Source organism: Rattus norvegicus, chromosome 1 (genome assembly GCF_021556685.1).
Source record: "Rattus norvegicus strain SHRSP/BbbUtx chromosome 1, alternate assembly SHRSP_T2T, whole genome shotgun sequence".
Taxonomy (NCBI): Eukaryota; Metazoa; Chordata; class Mammalia; order Rodentia; family Muridae; genus Rattus; species Rattus norvegicus.
Genome location: NC_141534.1, coordinates 106,142,130 through 106,162,742, shown reverse-complemented (window position 1 = coordinate 106,162,742; position 20,613 = coordinate 106,142,130). Strand labels below are relative to the sequence as shown.

The 20,613-nt window shown below is 52.4% G+C and overlaps 1 protein-coding gene across 2 annotated transcripts in view; it reads right to left on the bottom strand.

The window, feature by feature from the left end:
* Nucleotides 1–869: 869 nt before the first annotated feature.
* The window catches only part of Lrrc4b (leucine rich repeat containing 4B), a 34,420-nt gene continuing 14,676 nt past the window's right edge, over nt 870–20,613 (bottom strand). The window contains exons 2-3 of one of the 2 annotated variants that reach the window (NM_001271081.1): nt 18,976–19,313; nt 870–3,230 (exon numbers count right to left, since the gene is read on the bottom strand). In NM_001271081.1, the coding sequence (NP_001258010.1) occupies nt 1,404–3,230; nt 18,976–19,278 (2,130 nt within the window). In that variant the 5' untranslated portion in view covers nt 19,279–19,313 and the 3' untranslated portion in view covers nt 870–1,403. The remainder of the gene's footprint in view (nt 3,231–18,975; nt 19,314–20,613) is intronic. The other variant, XM_087555692.1, reaches the window with a different exon arrangement.

The following is a 20,613-nucleotide window of genomic DNA, read 5'->3' as shown; positions in this document are numbered from 1 at the left end:
CACTAATGTCCCCACTCTAGCACTGGTCCTGGCCTGGCTGTACATTTTTCTCCTTTGTAATTGCAGACCTGTAGGTGACTCTGCCCTCCATGTACCCTGGTCTGCTTATAGTGTTCCTCATGTGGTCCAGACCTGTTTATTCTGTGTACCTCCCTTGTACAAACTTTGTCTCCTGAGTAGCCAGGGATGTGTGTGAAATGGAGGGGACTCTTGTGGGGACACAACCACTTGCTCAATAGTGTCACCCGGAAAGTTTTGTGGCTGCCCTGACCTTCAGACTGTCACTGGTGGCCTTCCTGGACAGCCATGCCTGCAGATGGTCTGGTTAGGAGAGGTTCTGCTGCTGAACAACATGATGCCATCCCTTTTCTGGGGAAGCATGCATGGAGCACCAGGAGAAGCTGGGGTGTAACTTTCCTGCCCAAGCTTCAGAGGGAGCCCAGCCCTGCTAGCATGTGGTCTTGGACTTAGAGCACTCAGAACCCTAATATCGCACAGTTCTGTTGTTCCATGATACCCTGGAGCTTTGCAGTCCCAGGTTCCTTCCAGCTTGGGTTGTGTGCTGTGTGCGTGTGATGGGGGAGGCACCAGAGTTAGAAAGGAATGACAGCCAGAGATGGGGATGGAGACACATAGAAGGACAGCTACTGTGCCCCCAGTACATTCCTGGGTAGCTGGGACCTGCTGCTGTGTGCTGGGTGAGCCTGTTCCTCTCTGGACTCTGGGATGGACAATCCCAGAGCTGTGGAGTATTCACGATCCCCTCCTGAGAGGACAGCTTCGCTGGCTGCCCATCCTCTCCTTGTCCCACCCTCAGGGGCTTTGTGCTCTGTTTCTCTTCAATACTTTCATGACCAAAAAAAAAAAAATTTTTTTTTTTTTTTTTACTTTTTCCGTGTTTTTTTTTTTTTTTTTAAAGTAATTACAGAGCAGGTAGTGATTGACGCAAACCTCCCTTCAGTATCAAAAGAGTCTGTGGGGTGAGTAGGGCCGGCCAGGGCCGCGAGTGGAGCTCGCTGTTGGGGACACTGTCGGAGTTGCCCCCTGGGCTCTGGTGAAGTTGTCTGTCTCTTGTGTTTTGAGGGTGGTGGAGTAGGAGGGACGGACAGGCGTCAAACTGCAAAAGGGGGAAAAAACAAAGAAATAAAGAAAAAAGAAAGAGCCATAAAAGAAGGGTTGTTGGGATGAGGGGAAAGGGTACCCCTCGAAGAAGCTCCTCAACCCAGGAAGGTGGCGGGCAGGGCAGGTGGGCAGAGGACACGGCAAGGCGGAGGGTGGGGCCACCTCTCCTGATCTCCAGGTCCTTTCCCATTGCAGGACAGGCAGGCGCCGCCAGGGCTGCTGGGTAAGCAGGAGCATCTCGGGCAGGCGTCCTGCGTCCCCGCGTCCCCGCGCGCCTAAGTTTAGATTTGTGTCTCTTGCACGTTCTCCTTGGAGCCGCTCTTGAAGAGCAGAGGTTCGTGGATGGAGTTGAGGCCGGGGCCCTTGGCCCCGCACCCGCCTCCTGGATTGCCGCCGTAGTGCGCCTTGAAGGCAGCCGCCACGTAGTGGTGGTGGTTGAGGTGGTCTCGCTCCAGCGCCGGAAGAGCCAGGTGGCTGTCCCCACCCACGCCCGCGCCTCCAGCCACCGCAGCGGCCGCAGCCACCGACACAGCGGAGGCGGCGGGCAGCTCGTCCTCCACGTTGATGATCTCCACAGTGCGCGTGGGCCCATGGTGCTTGTGCAGCTGGTGCTGCTTGCGCAGCTTGTAGAAGGCCACCAGCATCACGGCGGCCATAAAGGTGATGGCCACGAAGCAGCCGATGATGATTTTGGTGGTCTTCATGACATCGTCTAGGTCCTTAAGTGCGTTCTCCGTCACGTCCGTGATGGGCACCGTGAAAGCCTTCTCTGTGGGCCGCGAGGAGCGCGGGGCTGGTGCCGTGGTGGACGCTGAGGCCGGGGCTGCAGCGTCAGGCCGGCCGCCACCCCACGCGCCATCAGTCGTGGGCCCCGGGGGCTCCTTCTCAGTACCTCGGGGCTGCTGGGCCTCCTCCCCCGGCTGTGTCTCCAGCGTCTCCACAGTCACCGTGGTGAAGTAGGTGTAGCCGCCCGCACCCCCTGCACCGCCCCCACCCCCTGGGCCCCCGCCACCGGGCCCTCCGGCAGCCACAGGGTCCACGGCCGACACGTTAAGCGTGGCCGAGGCAGTGGTGTTGCCAGCAGAGTTTGTCACCATGCACGTGTACTGGCCCGTGTCCTGCACGGTGACATTAGTGAAATTGAGTGTGCCATCGTGCAGTACCGAAATGCGCACACGATAGGAACCGTGTGTCATGAGCGTGCCGTTAGGTGTCAGCCAGTTGACCGAGGTCATGGATGTACCTGTGCGGCACTTGAGCTCGGCCGCCATGCCCTCGGTGACATTGAGGTCTGTGGGTGGCTCCACGATGACTGGGGCATAGCAGGTGAAGTGCGACTGGTCCAGCTCACCGATGTAGCGGCCCTTGAGGCCGGCGGGCGCGTGGCAGCGTGCGCAGCATGTGGTATTGCTGGGCACTGTCTCCTTCAGCCACCAGCTGAGCCAGAGCACATCACAGTTGCAGTGCCAGGGGTTGTGGTTCAGGTGGACACGCTCCAGGCGGTGAAGGGGTGTGAAAAGGTCGTGCGGCAGCGACATCAGGTTGTTGTGGGACAGGTTCAGCTCCTCCAGCGACTTGAGGTCGTCGAAGGCGTTTCGCTCGATGGTGGCCACTTGGGCATGCATCAGCCACAGCTTGCGCAGGCTGGTGAGGCCCTGGAAGGAGCCGGGGCGAATTAGGTCCAGCCGGTTCCCCGACAGCTCCAGCTCTTCCAGGCGCACAAGTGCTGTGAGGTTGGGGATGTCCTTTAGGTTGCACATGCCCAGGTTGAGGTAGCGCAGGTTCACCAGCCCCTCGAAGGCCGCCTCCGATATGTACTCCAGACGCTTCAGCTCGCCCAGGTCCAGGCGGCGCAATGAGGGCACACGGTTGAAGGCATAGGATGGGATGCTTTCGATGGGGTTGTTGCGCAGCCACAGCTCCCGGAGCTTGGACAAGTACTCAAAGGCCTGTGTGGGCACTGTGGTCAGCCGGTTGTCGAAGAGTTCCAGTGTGTTGAGACTGGGAAGCCCATTGAACGCCCCCACTTCGATCTTGCGCACCAGATTCTTGCTCAGCTGCAGGATCTCCAGGTGCCGGAGGTGCTTGAATGTGTCAGTGCGGATCACCTGCGGGGAGACCAGTGTCAATGCACCTCATGAGCCTGGGAGCAGCAGGATTCTCCAGTTCACAGCAGGAGAATGAGACTCAGAGATCAGTATGTGGTGCTAAGGACAAGACCTTGGGCCTCTAATATGCTGGACGGGGGCTCTATGACTGAGCCACATACAGCCCTTCACTGGTGATTCTAGGCAGGGGCTCTACCACCGAGCCACTCCCCCAGCCCTTCACTGGAGGATTCTAGGCAGGGGCTCTACCTCTGAGCCACACCCCAGCCCCTCACTGGAGGATTCTAGGCAGGGGTTCTACCATTATCCTTCATCCCCTGCTGTCTTTTTACTTTGTATTTGGAGACAGGGTTTCATTAAGCTCCCAAGACTGGCCTCAAATTTTTGATCTGCAGGCTTCTGACTCTGGAATGACAGGCCTGTGCCTTCATGCCTGACTTACTGGTGCTTTTTCTGTGGCCCATGATGCTTTCCATATGCAGCTATCATTCACCCTTCAACGGTCCTGACATTTCTCTGTTCAGAAAGGTGGAGAGGAGGCTCACCACCCGGTTTGCAGGGTGCTGGACCGAGTGGGCCTGCCCCCTCTTGTTGGCTGTTTTGATGGACAGATAAAGAAACCAAGGCTGCCGTTGTAATGAACACTGCAGTCCTCTCCCAGCCCTTCCTCAGCTTCCTTGCTGCGGGACCTGTCACCTGACCATTGTCCAGAGATCCCTCAGGAAGGGAGGGCAGCAGAAGGCAGTTAGCTGACAAGAGACCACCAACATGCTCTCATGCTGTCGGAGCTTCCTGAGCCTCTTTTCACATCAGGATTGTGACTGTGGCCCTTGTGGGCTTTGAGGGCAGACACCCTAGGGGGAGGAGCCCTGGCTTACGAACCCAAAGCCTTCATCGCAGCAACTCCTGCAGAAGGCAGCTCTGTATCTCCTCCTCTCTATCCCTACCTCCACTTCCACCCTGCCCCCACCCCCCGTTCCTCATCCCCTGCCAGGGTGTTTAGACCCACAAACCTGACACTTCCCCACTCACAGCTTGCCACAATATATCCTCCTACCCCAAACAACCTGCATATCTAAATGACCAGGGACAGTGATGTCCCATACAAACCTTTAAAAAAAAATGATCGAGACAGGGTCTCATGTAGCCAAGGCTGGCCTTGGATTCACATGTCGCCATGGATGATTTGAATTTCAAACCCGTTTGCTTCCACCTACCCAGTGTTGAGATTACTCTCCAACATGTGATTTATGCAGCAGTGCTGGGGGCTGCAACCCTGGACTTTCCGCACTCCGGGCAGGCACTCTACCAACTGCATCCTAGCTCAAGATCCCCTCAGGGGCCACAGTCCTGGCTTGAAGCAGTTCATCCTCCACAGCCACAGCCTTCCTCTTCCTTCCTCCTTATTGAATGTTCTGATGAGCTCCACAGAACGGCAGGCTCACTCCTGCCTCCGAGCCTGTGTGTGTCTGCTATTCCCTCATCTCCGAGCACCGGCCTACTACCTTCTCTATCCTTCCCATGCTCAGATCAGGGCTGCCTGTTCTGGAGGATGTCTTGGTTGTATCCCTCATGGGTGTGAGGTGCCCATGTGGCTGTGTGTCACCCACCAGAGTCTGGGTTCTGGGTTTACGAGAGCTGCCCTTCTGCAGCAGAATGGGTTTGAAATCAGCCCCTTTGAAATCAGAACTCCTGTCTGGGACACCCACTTCTTCTTGGTGCTGGGGAACCCAGAGCCCAGAGGGCTCTCAGATTCATCCCATCACAGAGTCACACCCCCCAGCTCCTTACTTGTGCTGCTAAGCCAGAAGCACATTTCATGAGGACAGTGAACAGCCTAGGCACCTTCATGATTCATGGAGCTGTTGTGGTTTTAGGGGAAAGAGAGGAGGAGGGATGAGAAAACAGAGCAGGGGGACTCAAGCATAATTAATCCCAGCACCCTCTGAGGCAGGGGGATTATTGTGAGTTGGAGGCCACCCTGGGCTATGAGTCTCAACCCCACCCATACCATAGCCCTTAAGAAGAGAACTCAGGAACTCTCACTGTGGTAGGTTAGGTGGCTGGAGTCTGGATTGAGATTTCAAGTATAAGGGACAGAGAAGGGGCTGAAGAGGAAAGAGGGTCCCTCAAGACACATTGATGGGACTGATACCAAGTCAGAACCACCACAAACAGAACAAGCGTTCACAAGCCCCTCTTTCCTGTTGGTGGGGATCATTTGCGCTCCTTCTAAGGAGACACGCTTAGCAAGGAAAGTCTGAAAGATACAGGAGTGCAGCCCTGTCAGCCTTTCAGCCTTTCTCTTCCTCTTTAGAAAAAGATTAATTTTGTCTGTATGTCTCTCTCTCTCTCTCTCTCTCTCTCTCTCGCTCTCGCTCTCGCTCTGTGTGTGTGTGTGTGTGTGTGTGTGTGTGTGTGTGTGTGTGTGTGTGTGTGTGTGTGTGTGTGTTACCACAGAGACCAGAAGAGGGCACTGAATCCCTTGGAAGGAGATGCTGGGAACTGAACCCAGGTTCTCTGCAAGGGCAGAAAGTACTCGTCAGTGTCCAGGCGTCTGTCCAGCTCTCAGTCTACTTCTATGTGCACACAGTTATAGACAATTAAGTTTTAAATTTTGGAGGTGTTTGAGACAGGATCTTGCTTTGTAGGTCTCTCCTTGGAGCCAAGCCTCCTGTTTTGGCCGCCCGAGTAGCTGAGAATACAGGTGTGTGCTGGGATCATCAATCCCAATTGGTGTTTAAACCTGTTAGGTTGATTACATAGAGAAATGCTGAGAGATTAGTAAAGCCCACATCTGTGGGTGTGCCAGAGAGGGCAGGCTTAGAGACCAGGGAATAACGAAGCTTGGCCCTAATATGTGTTTAACCCAGCAAGGGGCTGGGAGTGTGGCTCAGTGGTGGTGGATCTCCCTAGAATCTCCCAGTGAGGGGCTGGGGGTGTGGCTCAGTGATAAGAGTCCCTGCCTAGCATCCCCCAGAAAGGAGCTGGGATATGGCTCAGAGGTAGGACCCTTGTCTAGAAACCTTCAGTGAGGGGCTGGGGGTGTGGCTCAGTGGCAGAGCACCTGCCTGTCATATGTGAGGCTCTGTGTTTGGTGGTCAGATGAGTCGTGACTGCAATCCCACAGGAATACTTGGTTCTATATGTTCCACTCAGCAGATCACGATCAATACCTGTCCTGTACTTTGACTTCTGCTTTTTCCCCAACGTCTTCCTTTCCAGTTGGTGGCCAGAGTTATCCAAGGTGCAGTTCTGACTGCAGTGACGTCAGCAGTATGCAGGTGCACACAGACACAGACACACAGACACAGACAGACAGACAGACAGACAGACAGACACACACACACACACACATACACACACACACCCTCCTGTCTTTGCATTCTCTCATCCAGTCTTATGAGGGACACATGCGGGTCCCTTTCACTGGTCATACTCTGAGTTCTTGGCACTCTCCTGAGACGGTCTCTTTCTTCTTCATCCTTGGAACTCTCAGGAAAGCCATCTCTGGTATCTCTTTGCTCACCTATCCCTCACGTTCCCACTTATCACGTACAGTTTTACTGGTCCCATCACACTGGCTGTCGCTGGTCTGACATGCCATGTTCCTATCTGGACTGTGAGTCTTGTGAGGAGACCGTGGCAATGAGGTCTGCGTGCACAGCATTCGGCACTGAAGGTTTGAAGGTGACGAGGCCAGGGAGAGTAAGGCACCGTGATGTGGAATGTAGTCGGTTAACAGGAATGGGAATCACTCAGGAGACAAGACTCTGGGCATGCCTGTGAGGGGGCCTCTAGATTGGATTCACAGACCTACCCTGAATGTGGATGACACCCTCCTACAGACTGGGGAGTTCTGGACTAAATAAAAGGGAGAGTGAGCTGAGCACCTGTGGACTGGATGCACTGTGACCAGCTGTTTCCCCCTCCTGCCACCATGCCTTACTGACGTGGACCCAGAGAACTGTGGGTCAAGAGTCAAGATCTATCTTCTTCCCTGAAGCTGCTTTGGTCAGATACTCTGTTATAATGGGGAGAAAAGTTACCAACACAGACCCTTGCTAGACAGCACCAGGGATGCTGGGGACTGCCTGCTCATCTTTCAGTACGGGTGACAATGCCAGAGAGTGAAGCCCAGTGACGGCACTTGGGAAGCTGAGGCAGGAGGATTGCCACGAGTTCAAGAAGTCAGTCAAGGTCATCAAACGTACTGTGTGCCCAAGGAAGATCTTGAACTCTACCTCCCAAGTGCTAGAATTATAAGTGAGTGCTTTGCACAGGGCTGGGGATTGAACTCAGGGCTTCTTGCATGATAGGCAATCACTCCAGGAACTCAACTCCAACCCTACCCTAAAGTCTCTGCCTTTTGGTTAAAAAGCTTAACTCATTTGCTCCTATTGTAACCGTGAACACACAGGAATTGCTTCTACCATGCTTGCACCTATCCTTTTCCACCTCTCCTGTGGACTGGGTTTCTTATGATTCCATTTACCCTCTACTGCTTTAGAATTTATAGACAGCCTCTTTTCTCTAGTGGTTGCCCTTGAAACACTGTGGTGGTTTGAACAGGAACGGACCTCAATAGGCTCATGTACTTGAAGGCTTAGTCTTTAGAGAGTGGCACTACTGGAGGGATCAGGAGGTGTGGCCTAGTTGGAGGAGGTGTGGCCTAGTTGGAGGAGGTGTGGCCTTGCTTGAGTAGGTGTGGCCTTGTAGGAGAAAGTATGTCACTGGGGATAGGCTTTGGGGTTTCAAATGCTCAGGTCAGGCTCAGGGTCTGTCTGTCTGTCTGTCTGTCTCCTCTCTCTCTCCCTGTTGCCTGCTGATCAGTTGTACAACTCTCAGCAGGATGTACAACTCTCAGCGCCAGTCATGTCTGCCCACATGCTGCCATGTTCCCCTGTCATGATGATAATGGATTAAAATTCCTGACACTGTAAGCCACCCCAACTGAATGTTTTCCTTTATAAGAGTTATAAAGGCCTTGGTTATGGTGTCTCCTCATAGCAATAGAACATTGACTAAGACAAACACTATCTTCTTTCTTAGGTTTTTTTTTTTTTTTTTTTTTTTTTTTGAGACGGGTTTGCCATACGTCCCTGGTTGCCCTGGAACCCCAAACAGGCACCATCACACTGGCTTTGAAGGATGTTCTGAGAGGTTCTTCCCTCAGGACAGATATGAACAGGAAAGACACATTTCCAACCTCACAGAGCCCATGGTAATGGTGTAATTGTGGCACTTCCAGCATGCTGGGGTGATGGGCCTCAGTACCCCAATACATCTGAAGCCCTCCAGATGTCCTCCGAGGCTGGGGTCAGAGTCACTAGGCTGCTACGATGGCTGTTCTTGGTTGTCAATTTGACTATACCTGGGATTAACTAAAACTAAAATGGCTGGGCACAACTCGGAGGGATATTTTTCCTCTTTTCCTCTTTAGATCATTTGAAATGGAAAGACCTCAGAGGACATCTGAGGCAGACATCTGTTTCAGATAGTATTGGGTACTGAGGTCCATCATTCCACTGAGGCTGGGAGCTCCACAATTACACCATAATGGGTAATTAATTATCATACTATGGTCTCTTTGAAGTCAGGACTGAGTCTCTCCTGTCCACATCTGTCCCCAGGGAAAGCCCAGAATGGCATAGTCTATACAGAGGACCTGGAAGGAGGCAGCTTGCTCTCTCTGCCTGCTTGCTCTTGCTGGCAAGTCCATTTTTTCTCTAGCATTAAGGTCTATTTCTTCAGAATTCCAGTGTCTACAGACAGTTGAGGCATCCAGTCTCATGGACTGAACAACTCCTGGGTTCTTGGATTTTCCATTGGTAGAGAGCCATTATTGAACTAGCTGGACTATAGGCTGTAAGCCATCCTGTCTGTCTGTCTGTCTACCTATCCATCCATTTTTTCATCCATCCATCCATCCATCCATCCATCCATCCATTTTTTCATCCATCCATCCATCCATCCATCCATCCATCCATCCATCCATCCCATCAATTTTGTTCCTCAAGCGAATCCTAACACTATTGACAGACACCATGGTGATGGGCTCTTGCAACAGGGAGCCCTCCACCTCTTGCCTAACATTGCTGTGACAAAAGAGAAAGGAAGGCCCAGGAGTCTGGAATGACAGGCCCTAGCTACCCACATCTATCCCCTTAGTCCTTTAGGAACTGCTGGTTCTTGCCTGGTTCCTTCAAGAGCTGAGTTCCTAGTGGAGACTCCGGCCCTTCCTGCAGCCTGACTTCTCAGAGCACCAGGCACTTCGCTGCAGTCTGTAACCAGGGCTGGAGTTGAGTGAATCACACTGTGTTCTGCTAGGGCTTTTAAGAAAACAAGCTGTCAGGAGATCCTTTATTAAAAATTTAACTGTGGTAGGAAAATGATTAAGTGGACCGTTCATCCTAATGCTATTAAGATAAATTGTTTTTCATACGTCCTGAATGTAATGAAGCAGGGAAAAAAAGTTGAGCAAGTTTGCAAGAGTTATGGTTGTTTTAGTTTTTGTGACACAAATTTTTGTTTTCAAGTTTAAAGGACACTGGGCTGGAGAGCTGGCTGACTCGGTTGAGCATTGGTCATGCAAAGCACAATGTCCTGAGTTTGATCTTTAGAACCCACATAAGAATCTGGGTGCATCTGTAACCCGAACACTGGGGAGGAGGATGCAGGCTGATCCATGGGGTTGAATAGCCAAACAATCCAGTCACATAAATGAACTTCAGGTAAAAATGGTGGAGAGGGACAGAAGACACCTGATATACAGAAGCCTCTGTCTGACCTGTACACATGCATGTATGCCCATGCAACACACATACACCACACCATACTACACACACACACACACACACACACACACACAGACAACATGCACACACAGACACTTGCACATCCCCCCCACACCCCACAAATACATACACTTACACATATACACATACCATACACACACATCACAAACACCACACATACACCCACAGCAAACACACACATATTTCCTCACCCACACATCTACATACATCCATACCATGCATCCACACAAACACACATACCACAATACATACCACACACACACACACATACACACACATACCACAATACATACCACACACACACACATACCACACACACACACACACACACACACACACACACACACACACACGCACCCACAGAACACACACACATCAAAAATCAAAAACAAAACCCCAGGTGTTTCAATGGCAACTTCTTGAATTTATCTGTTATCCTTTGATAAGGTGCCTTCCTCTTCCACAGGATTCTTTGGTGGTTAGCACATGGCTGGGGCCATGTCACCCAGGATTGGACTGGTCTCCCTTCCTTCCTTCCTTCCTTCCTTCCTTCCTTCCTTCCTTCCTTCCTTGGGGCCAGGGCCTGGGGGTTCCCCTCTTGCTATGAACTAGGAAGTACGAGGAGCTGTGCTGAAAAGGTTGAGCCGGAATTCTACTTCCTGAGTAAGGCACCACCCCTCAGTGTCTCACTCTCTCAGGCCTCGGTGCTCTGTCTGTGCTGAGGAAGGGCTTGCAGGGCTAGTGGGTCCCCTCCTCCTTCCTCTCCTCACCATGAGAATTCACAGGCTGGGAAAGATGGCTCTGGCTTTGACTTCATTCATAGAGGTGGAGTCTCAGGGCCTAAGTCTAGAGTGAGGAGTGCGTGGCCCTTAGGCAGACACAGCCGTCTCAAGTGTTCAGGGTGACAGCTGCCCGAGGGGAGATGGAATGGAAGGTATGGGCCACCATGGCCCTGTTTCATGCCAAGCTGGGGGATGAACACTGCCCTGCTGTAGGTAAGCACTCTCTGACTGGGCCACACCCTACTCCCAAGCCCCAGACTTGAGTAGCTCTGACAGGGGACCTGTGATCCTCACTTCACCCAGGACGAAGTGGAGGTCTGGCAGTGTGAGGCTGAGAATGGACCCTATATGTCCCTGACACAGCACATGGGGACTGATAGGTAGATGAGCTGGTGAGGAAGGTGTCCCAGGAGGAGGAAGGTGCCTGTGTTTGAAGAACATCTTGGTCACAGGGTTTACAGGGTCAGGGCATGGGATGGATGGGATGGAACTGAGCTCAAAGGAAGGGCATGCTGTCTTAGGGTTGTAGACCCACCGTGCAAGTGGGTTATGGGAAGCTGCAGGCCAGCCTGGGCTATAAAATGGAACACAGTTGGCAAAGTGCTTGCCCAGGTGGCAGGAGAGCCAGAGTTTGATTCTCAGAATCCATTAAAAAAAAAGAAAGAAAGAAAAGAAAAGAAACCAGGTGTGGTGGCAGGTGTTTGTTCCTTCACGTCAGGCTGGGGAGCCCTGGAGGTCACTGCCCAGGGAGCCTGGGCTGACAGCTGAGACTCCTCACAGGATGTGGCTACTACCTGAGAAATGGTGTCTGAAGCTGTCCTCTGGCCTCCACACATGCATGAGCACACATACAAACAGGAGACATACACACAACACCCCCTCACACACACCACATACACACCACACACACACCAAACCACAGGCACATACACTACACACACTACACACACACCACACACACACCACACACACACACCACATACACACCACACAGACACCACCTACACACCACACACACACCAAACCACAGATACACGCACTGTACAACACACAGCACACACACACACTGTACAACATACACACCACACACACCACAGACACATACACCACACATGCTATATACACACACACCACATACACACCACACGCACACCACATAAACACCACAAACACACACCACATACACACCACACACACACTGTACAACACACACACACAACACCACATAACACACCACAGACACATACACCATACACACTATATACACACACACCACATACACAGCACATACACACCACAAACACACACCACATACACACCACACACACACTGTACAACACACACACACACACAACACCACATAACACACCACAGACACATACACCATACACACTATATACACACACACCACATACACAGCACATACACACCACAAACACACACCACATACACACCACACACACACTGTACAACACACACACACACAACACCACATAACACACCACAGACACATACACCATACACACTGCACACACACACACACACACACTATATATATATATATATATATATATATATATATATATACACACACACACACACACACACACACTAAAGAATGTCAGGGGTTGGAGTTGGGAAACGTCAGTTGGTGAAGTGTTCACGCCGTCTCGTCCCCCATACTATATAAAGTAAGTGTGGTGGTGTTTTTTTGTTATTCCAGCCTTCAGGAGGTGGAGACAGAAGGATCAAGATTTCAAGCCTGTGTTCTGCAATGCACTGAGTTCAGGGCCAGCCTGAGGTAAATGAAGTCCTACCTCAAAGAAGAAAAACGAGAGAATGGAGGAGAAGAAAAACCCTAACCCAGCACACAGCTCAGTCGCAGGAGGCAGATGTGTGGCCCTTTCCCAGGCTCCTCAAAGAGAGGTGTGGGAAGGAGGCACCCATGCAGCGGCAGACCAGACATGAGCCTCTGCTCCCTTCTACAGCAGGGGCTCTACCCTTGAGCCACACCCAGCCTTCACTGGGGTTTCTCGGCAGGGGCAGTGGTATTGAGCTATACCCAACCATGTTTTTACAGTTTATATTGAGAAATGGTTTTACTGAGTCTCCCAGGCTGTCCTCCTGTCCCAGCCTCCTGAGCACCCATGAAGCCAGGCCTCGGCCACCACAGCAGGCTTTGCCAGGCCTCGGCCACCACAGCAGGCTTTGCATCTGCTACTTCTGGTCTTGACCTGATTGCAGATTGGAGGCTCTCAGTGAGCAGACATTTAGGAAACAAGACATCGTGGAGAAGTTAAATTCCCCATGAAGAGCAACCTTGAGAGAGAAGCATTGGTAGTATTTTTGTGCGTTCCTTGTGAAATGGTTCTTTAAAACATTTATTTATAGCTGGGTGGTGGTGGCAGCACATGCTTTTAATCCCAGCACTCCGGAGGCACAGTCAGGCAGATCTCTATGAGTTCAAGGCCAGCCTGGTCTACAGAGCGAGTTCCAGGGCAGCTAGGGCTACACAGAGAAATCCTGTCTCAACAAACAAGCAAACAAACAAACAACACCAAAAACAGCGAAGGGGATTTATCATGAGGTGTATGGTGTTTTGCTGGCGTGTGTGCATGTTTATCACACGTGTCCAGTGTCCACAAAGGCCAAAGGAGGACGTCAGATTCTTCTGGAGTTAGAGTTCCATGTGGCTGTGAGCCACTGTTTGGGTGTTCAGACCTGAGTGTACGTCTTCTGCAAGAACAATCCTTCAAAAACATTAACATATCTTTGCACATGTGTATTTTCTTGCATGTGTGCATTTGTACCACGTGTGTGTCTGGTGCCCTCAGAGGTCAGAAAAGGACATCAAAGTTAGGTTCTCAGACAATATGTGGGTGCTGGCAATTGAACCCTGGTCTTCTGCAAGAGCAGCAAGTTCTCTTAACAGCTGATGCGCGTCTCCAAACCCCCTCCCTGTGAAGTTTTATTAACCCAGGGGAGTCGTTTAGAGTTCCTCCTATGTTTTGAAAGCCCAGTAAAATTGACTGATCAGTTGATTGAAATGGAATCTTACTATGTAGTCCACATTGACCTTAAACTCCTGGCAATCCTCCTGCCTCAGCCTTCTTAGTCAGTTCTGTAGCTCCATACCTTACTAAGAGTTCAATGTCATATATGGGACACTCCAAAGTGTCTCACAATCTTCTTTGAGACCCCCATTGTAAATACCTATGTAGAATTCACAGAGAGGGTGTGAGGAAATTCCTTCCCTAGCGATAGCTGTGCAGAGGGAGCATGGGCTTAGGCCATCCTCAAATGGGAAGTCTTTGAACCTTCTAAGTGGTCATGGTCGAGGACCGCACAGAGCCTCTGTGGAGGCAGCTGCACTTGATAAATGCATACATGGCCCTAAGACCTTTCCCTGGGAGAAGTCATCCATGGAGCTCACTCTGCAGGGCCTGGGGAATGAGTGCACACACAGGACTAACTTCAGTGCCCAGCACTCACATGAAGAGCACCCAAGGTGTATAGCTCACAGTATTGATCCTGGCACAGAGAAATGGAGACAGGGACTGGCTGGGTAGCCAGCTTAGCTGATTTGGTGAGTTTTAGGCCTTCGAGATTCCTTGTCTCAAAAATGAGGTGGACATCTCCCAGTGAATGACACAGAGGATGGACCTCTGACCACACGCATTCATGCACACACACACACACACACACACACACACACACACACACACACACACACACACAGCAATAGCAGCAGCAGCAGGAGGAGGAGAAAGGCAGAGGCAGAGTGAGGGTGGTTGTGGGCAGGAGGGGGAGGGAATGGGGTAGGGTGCTTCAGTAAGGAGCCCAGGCAGGCGGAGAAGCTTCCAGAAAAGAGGAGGGGATGGAGGGGTGGTCATCTACCCTCTGATTCCCACACCCCAACTTCTCCAGGGCCTGGTGGCCTGTCACCAGACCAGAGTAACGCTGGGGACACATGTTCTATTAGATTGTGGAGTCCAGCCCATTTGGACAACTGGGGACCAGTGGGCAACTGCACATTTAAGAAAAATAAAATGTTCTGCACTCCACCCTCACCACCACAGACTTAGCAATCAATCTAAATAAAATCAAATGAGAAGATTCCTCTTCCAGCCTATGGGGACCACTTACTGTCCCTGTGCTGTGTTTGAGACTCATCCCACAGGCCTACATACATAACCATGGTGCTCACATGTTAGAGAGGATCCTGCCAATACTCAGAGTCCCAGGTTTCCAGTGTGGTCCTTTCTGCCCCCACCCCCTGCATGACACTCCCAGGGTAAGCTGCTGTGGGAACAGGTGGTGGGAATCTCTCAGCCATGCAGGTTCTCACAAGAGGGCACCGAGGGGACAGAGGCCCTTGCTCAGTAGAGGGCAGAGCTCTGGGCAGGTTTCCATCTGCTCTGATGTCTGCTGAGAGACTACTTCTCACCACTGTCGCTCTGGGTGCTGAGGATGCATCAGGGAATGGTGGTGGGGCAAGGCTAGTCATGAAAACAAGTTGACAAGACAGTTTTGTCAATAGTGTGTGTGTGTGTGTGTGTGTGTGTGTGTGTGTATGTGTGTGTGGTCTCTAAGGATGGTATATTGTGTGTGCGTAGTCTCTAAAGATGGCATGTTGAGTGTGTGTGTGTGTGTGTGTGTGTGTGTGTGTGTGTGTGCACATGCCTGTATGCACAGGGCACAGACAGTGTTCAAATGACACCCCTGGGTAGTCTTTCTCTGATCTTGAGCTCCACTGCTAGAAGTGCAGGCCCACTTCTAGGAACAAATCACAAGGGTTGAATCTGGACCAGCAGGAAGATGCAGCACAAACATCTCTTGCAACTGAGAAGTGAGCAGTCTTTCTTTAATCCTAGATATCATGGTGCTGGGACCAAAGGCAAGGCAATACTCTTGGATGGAGCCTTACTGCCCAGCTCCCCAACCCCTCTGCTGCTGTTTGTATTGAGTGCACAGCACCCCAGAGTGAGGCATCCAGCCGTTTAACTAGTCCCTTCTTGATGACCTGAATACTATGTTTTTGTCAAACCACAAGCCAGGCCTGTGACGTGTGTATGTAGTCTCAGCACTTTGGAGATGGAGTTCAAGGCCAGCTTGAGGTGCAGAGTGAGAATCTATTTCAGAAACCCTAAACTAAGCCAGATCTAGTGGTACAGGCCTGACATCTCAGATTCTCAAGAAGGCCAGAAGCAGGAGGATGACAAGCTTACAGCGTGCCTAGGTTACAGAGTAGGTTCAAGGCCAGCCTGGACAACAGTGAAAACCTGTCTCAAAATAAAAAGTGAAAGAGGGCTGGAGACGGGGCCCAGTGGGAGAGCCCCTGCCTAGAATTCCCCAGTGAGGGGCTGGGGGTGTGGCTCAGTGGGAGAGCCCCTGCCTAGAATTCCCCAGTGAGGGGCTGGGGGTGGGGCTCAGTGGGAGAGCCCCTGCCTAGAATTCCCCAGTGAGGGGCTGGGGGTGTGGCTCAGTGGTAGAGACCCTGCCTAGAATCCCCCAGTGAGGGGCTGGGGCGTGGCCCAGTGGAAGAGCCCCTGCCTAGAATTCCCCAGTGAGAGGCTGGGGTGTGGCTCAGTGGTAGAGCCCCTGCCTAGAATCCCCCAGTGGTTAGTGGTAGAGCACACATTGGAGGCTCTAGATTCCTTCCCCAAATATTGCAAAAACAAAAGCCCAGCAATGACACAGCCCTGAGAAAGATGTTCCTGGCTGTACCGCCAGGTGCCAAAACCCAACCATAGGACAGCACTGAACACTGTGGTTCTCATTTCTGAGAAGAAAGCAGGCTGAGGCCATGGCTTGGTGGGAAACTGCTTGATGTACAAAAGACCAGCGTTCATTTGAGCTCCAGTGCCAGTGGAAAGGCCAGGCATGGTGGTGCACATCTGTCATCCAGTGCTGGCAAGGAAGCCAGGGGGATACATGAATCTATGAGGCTTGCTGACCAGTAAGCCTAGTGATCTGTGCCCAGACAGAGAGCCCACTTCAAAAGACGGTAGAGAGTAGCTATGGAAGGCACCTGGCATCTACTTCTGGCTTCCACATGCACATAAACACCACACACACACACACATTCGCACGCACGCACGCACGCACGCATGCACACACGCACATGCATGCACACAAGCAAAGGCCAGGTAGGACCCCGAGGACATGCTGGGGACATCAGCTTGAGGACTCCAGACGGGAAAGAGAGCTATCTGAGCCTGTGGGACTGTGAGTAGCTTTTGTCTCTATATGTTTATCTAGGTGTATCTTCTAGCTTTCCTAAATTAATCTGTATTCATTCTGCAATAAATAATTAAAAGATGCATTTACATAAGCCCAGAAAGGTATGAAAACAAATGTAAACAGTTATTTATATCTGGGTGGTGGGATGTGTTGATTTTTTTTAAATATGGATAATTAAAACCATTATTCTTTTTTCTTTTGTTGTGTGTTGGTTTGTTGATTGGATTTGACACATGATCTCTCTGTGACCTAGGCTAGCCTGGAACTCACTGTGTAGCCCAGGGTGGCCCTGACAGTTACCTTCCTGGGATTATAGGTGCACACTGCCATGCCAGGCCGGTGTTACACTTACTCTTAGAGCAGCTCCTGCCCGCCAGACGGCAGGCCCTTGATGGAGGTCAGGCCCACTGGTCTTTCTGCTCTGCACCCCAGCTTTCTTTCAGGGAGGTCAGCAGCCTCCACGGTGGTGTGCAATGGCGTGCAGACTGCCTAAGCAGTGACGAGCGAGGGCTCTTATTTCTCCTGCTATTTTTCATCCTTTGATGAGCTCCATTTTGTGGCAGAGGGTCTGCCCCCAGCGTGGGGCATGGACAGCCCAGCTGAGGCTGCAGCTGCAGAGATGGGGGGCAGACTTCAAGTGAACTGGTAGAAATGGTGAGGTGGGGCTGGAGATGTCTTGGATAAGGGCAGGTACAGTGGTGGTACTGCGTCTCAAGGTTCTCTGGTTTGCCCATTCTTGCTCCCCAGACACCCAGAAAGAACCCATCCTTCCCCTCGACCCCCCAAGCTTTGAATCTTTTTGGAGTCTGCCTCTTCGAAAGAGCTATGTAGGGCCACAGAGCCCTCTGCTGAGGACTGGGGTCTGGGACCTTCTCTGAGGGTGCCCTCCTCTCTCCCACCTGGATGACATGGATACAAGGCAGTCTACATGAAGACTTGGAGTTGACTTGATGCCTTTAAGGCAGTGGCCTTCAGCCAAATATGGTGATTCACAACTGTAGTCCCTACACACAGGAGACTGAAGCATGAGGGTCCTGCATGTTGGGGGCAACCTGGGCTATAGAGCAGGCTTAAGGGCAGCCTGAACTATAGAAAGAGTTTCAAACCAGCCAGAGATACAAAGTGAGTTCCTGACCCTATCTCAGACAGACAGACAGACAGACAGACAGACAGACAGACACATAGATAGAAAAGCAAAACAAAACCCAAGAACCAACCGACCAACAACAAAATCCTCAAGGGGGTGAGCACCGTGTCTGTGCTCACAGACGCTGTCTGCAGACAGCTGGGAGCTGGCTGGGGCACTGCTGAGCACTCGGCAACACTTAGGACAGCTCCACCTCAGCCTCCCCGCTGTAGAAAGACCTGTTCCAAATGTCACAGCGCAGAGGTGGGAGGCGGCTCCCAACAGCTCACTCTGCCACCAGCACAGCCCCTAGCCCCACCGAATGGGGAAGTGTGTGCAGCAGCCAAAAGACAGCTAAAGTCACCTGCAGCCTCCACCGACCACTGTGCCAGTACCAACCCTAAACCCCGATCCCCTCGGCCCCCATCATTCACCCAGTCAGTTCTCCAGGACCGGAAGGAACCAGCCCCCACTTTCTAGAAGAAGGCATTGAGGTTTTCTGGGAGATGCCATGTCAGGCCAACACAAGCGATGGTTAAGTTCCTCTCCTGGCTACCTCAAGGCACCCTGTCCTGTGGTGTGGGGGTGTGACAGGCACCCCAGGAAAACGTACACAGCCTACATGGAAATACATCGCAAAGGTGGGCGGGGCGAGGACGCGAGAAGCGGTGCGCAGACACCAGGAATTCTAGGATGAGAGGGATGAGAAGTGGGGCAGAAGCTTGCACCCTTTGTGCCTTGACCCACGGGCCAACCAGCGACGGAGGCGTGCTCACCTGAATGCTGTTCTCTTGCAAGTTCAGGTAGCGGGTATTGACGGGGATACTGGCTGGCACCTCGGCCAGCTCCCTCCGCGTGCAGATCACCCGGCTGGCCTGGTTGCTGCAGGAGCAGGCTGCTGGGCAGGAGGTGGCTGGCGGGGAGCCTCCTCCGGCGGCTGAAGTCACGGCCACACCGCCCCCACCGGCCCTCAGGGGTGGGGAGAAGAGCCACAGGAGCAGGAGAGCCCCTTGGGGCCAGGACATCCTACCAGGCGGCAGCAAGGGGCACGGGGAGCCTTGGATGTGGGCCTGCGCCATCCTCAATGTTCATACTCCGAGGGTACGCTGGGGGGCTGTGGGAAGAGAGAGCGTGTTGGTCAGTAAGCAACAGGAACTCAGGGTGCCCAGGATTCATCAGGCTCAGTTCCAACGGAAGCCCTCACCCCTGCACCAGAGCCAAAGGTACAGGGACCTGGCCTTCCTGTGCAGGACACATCCTCCCCTGGGCCATTCTGCAGAAAGGATAAATGAGGCCAGAGGACATTTGTGCCCAAGGTCACTTGGTTAGTAAATGGCAAAGTCAGCTAGATTCAAACTTAGGTCCTGCCAGGCCTGGGATTGCAGGGCTGCCTTTTCATCTGCTCCGAATGATGAAGCCGGAACATTGAAAGTTCCAGGCCAGCCTGTGCTAGAGCCAGCCTGGGCAGTGCAGTGAGACCTTGTTCAAAACTAAAAAGGCAACATGTGGCTGAGTGTAGGGCCCATGCCCAGCATGCCCAAGGCCCTTGCTTCCACCTCCAGCACTGTAAAAAAAAATAACTTTAAAAATTGCATCTTTGCATTGATTTCAGATAGACAGGTGAGTGTGTAGAGATAGAGGAACAGACGGACAGTGAGGCAAAGGCTGAAAGGTTGCAGGTCTCCTAGGAGGCAGCTTCCCGTCCCTCCACGCCTCCCCTGCGGGTCTCCATCCAGGTGTGACAGTACCAGCCATGAAGGCTCATCTCGGTATTCCCTCTTCCCACCCTGGGGTCATCCCCCCCTCCACTCAGGGTCTGTCCTGTCCTAGACATGGAGGAGAAGTAATCGAGAGAAGATGGGCGGTAGTTGGGCTTCTGGCAGAGGCGGGAGGCTGTGGGGGCACCCTCACCCTGTGGCAGCACAGTTGGAGACTATAGCAGTGCCCCTGTGCCTCAAGATTGCAGGTGCTCCATGGGAGCACAGCCTGTGGCGGGACCCGTGCCAGCGGCTGTCGCAGGATAGGGCTGAGGGAGCTGAGGGAGTGGGAATGGGGCAGTAAGGATCCCCATGTCTGGGTCTGGGACACAGGAAGTCAGTGTCATTGTCACCACCACCCCCCAGCCTGTCCCCTGCTTTCCTGAGCCCCAGGGGGGAGGGACTCAGGCTAACCAAATGGCGCGCAGGAAGGACAGTGACTGCAGCCAGCACAGCAGGCGCCCTTCCTATGCATCAGCCGCTCAGCCTGTGGAAGGCGGAAGCTGCTGGGTTTTGTGTCAGGCCATGTCAAGGCCCACTTGATGGCAGAGGGGGTTTGGCCTCAGGACTTACCCTCTGGCTCCCAACGGCCCCCTCCACATGACATCCCCGAGTGCTCACACACATAGACTCCCCATGAGACAGGGAGGGGGGTCC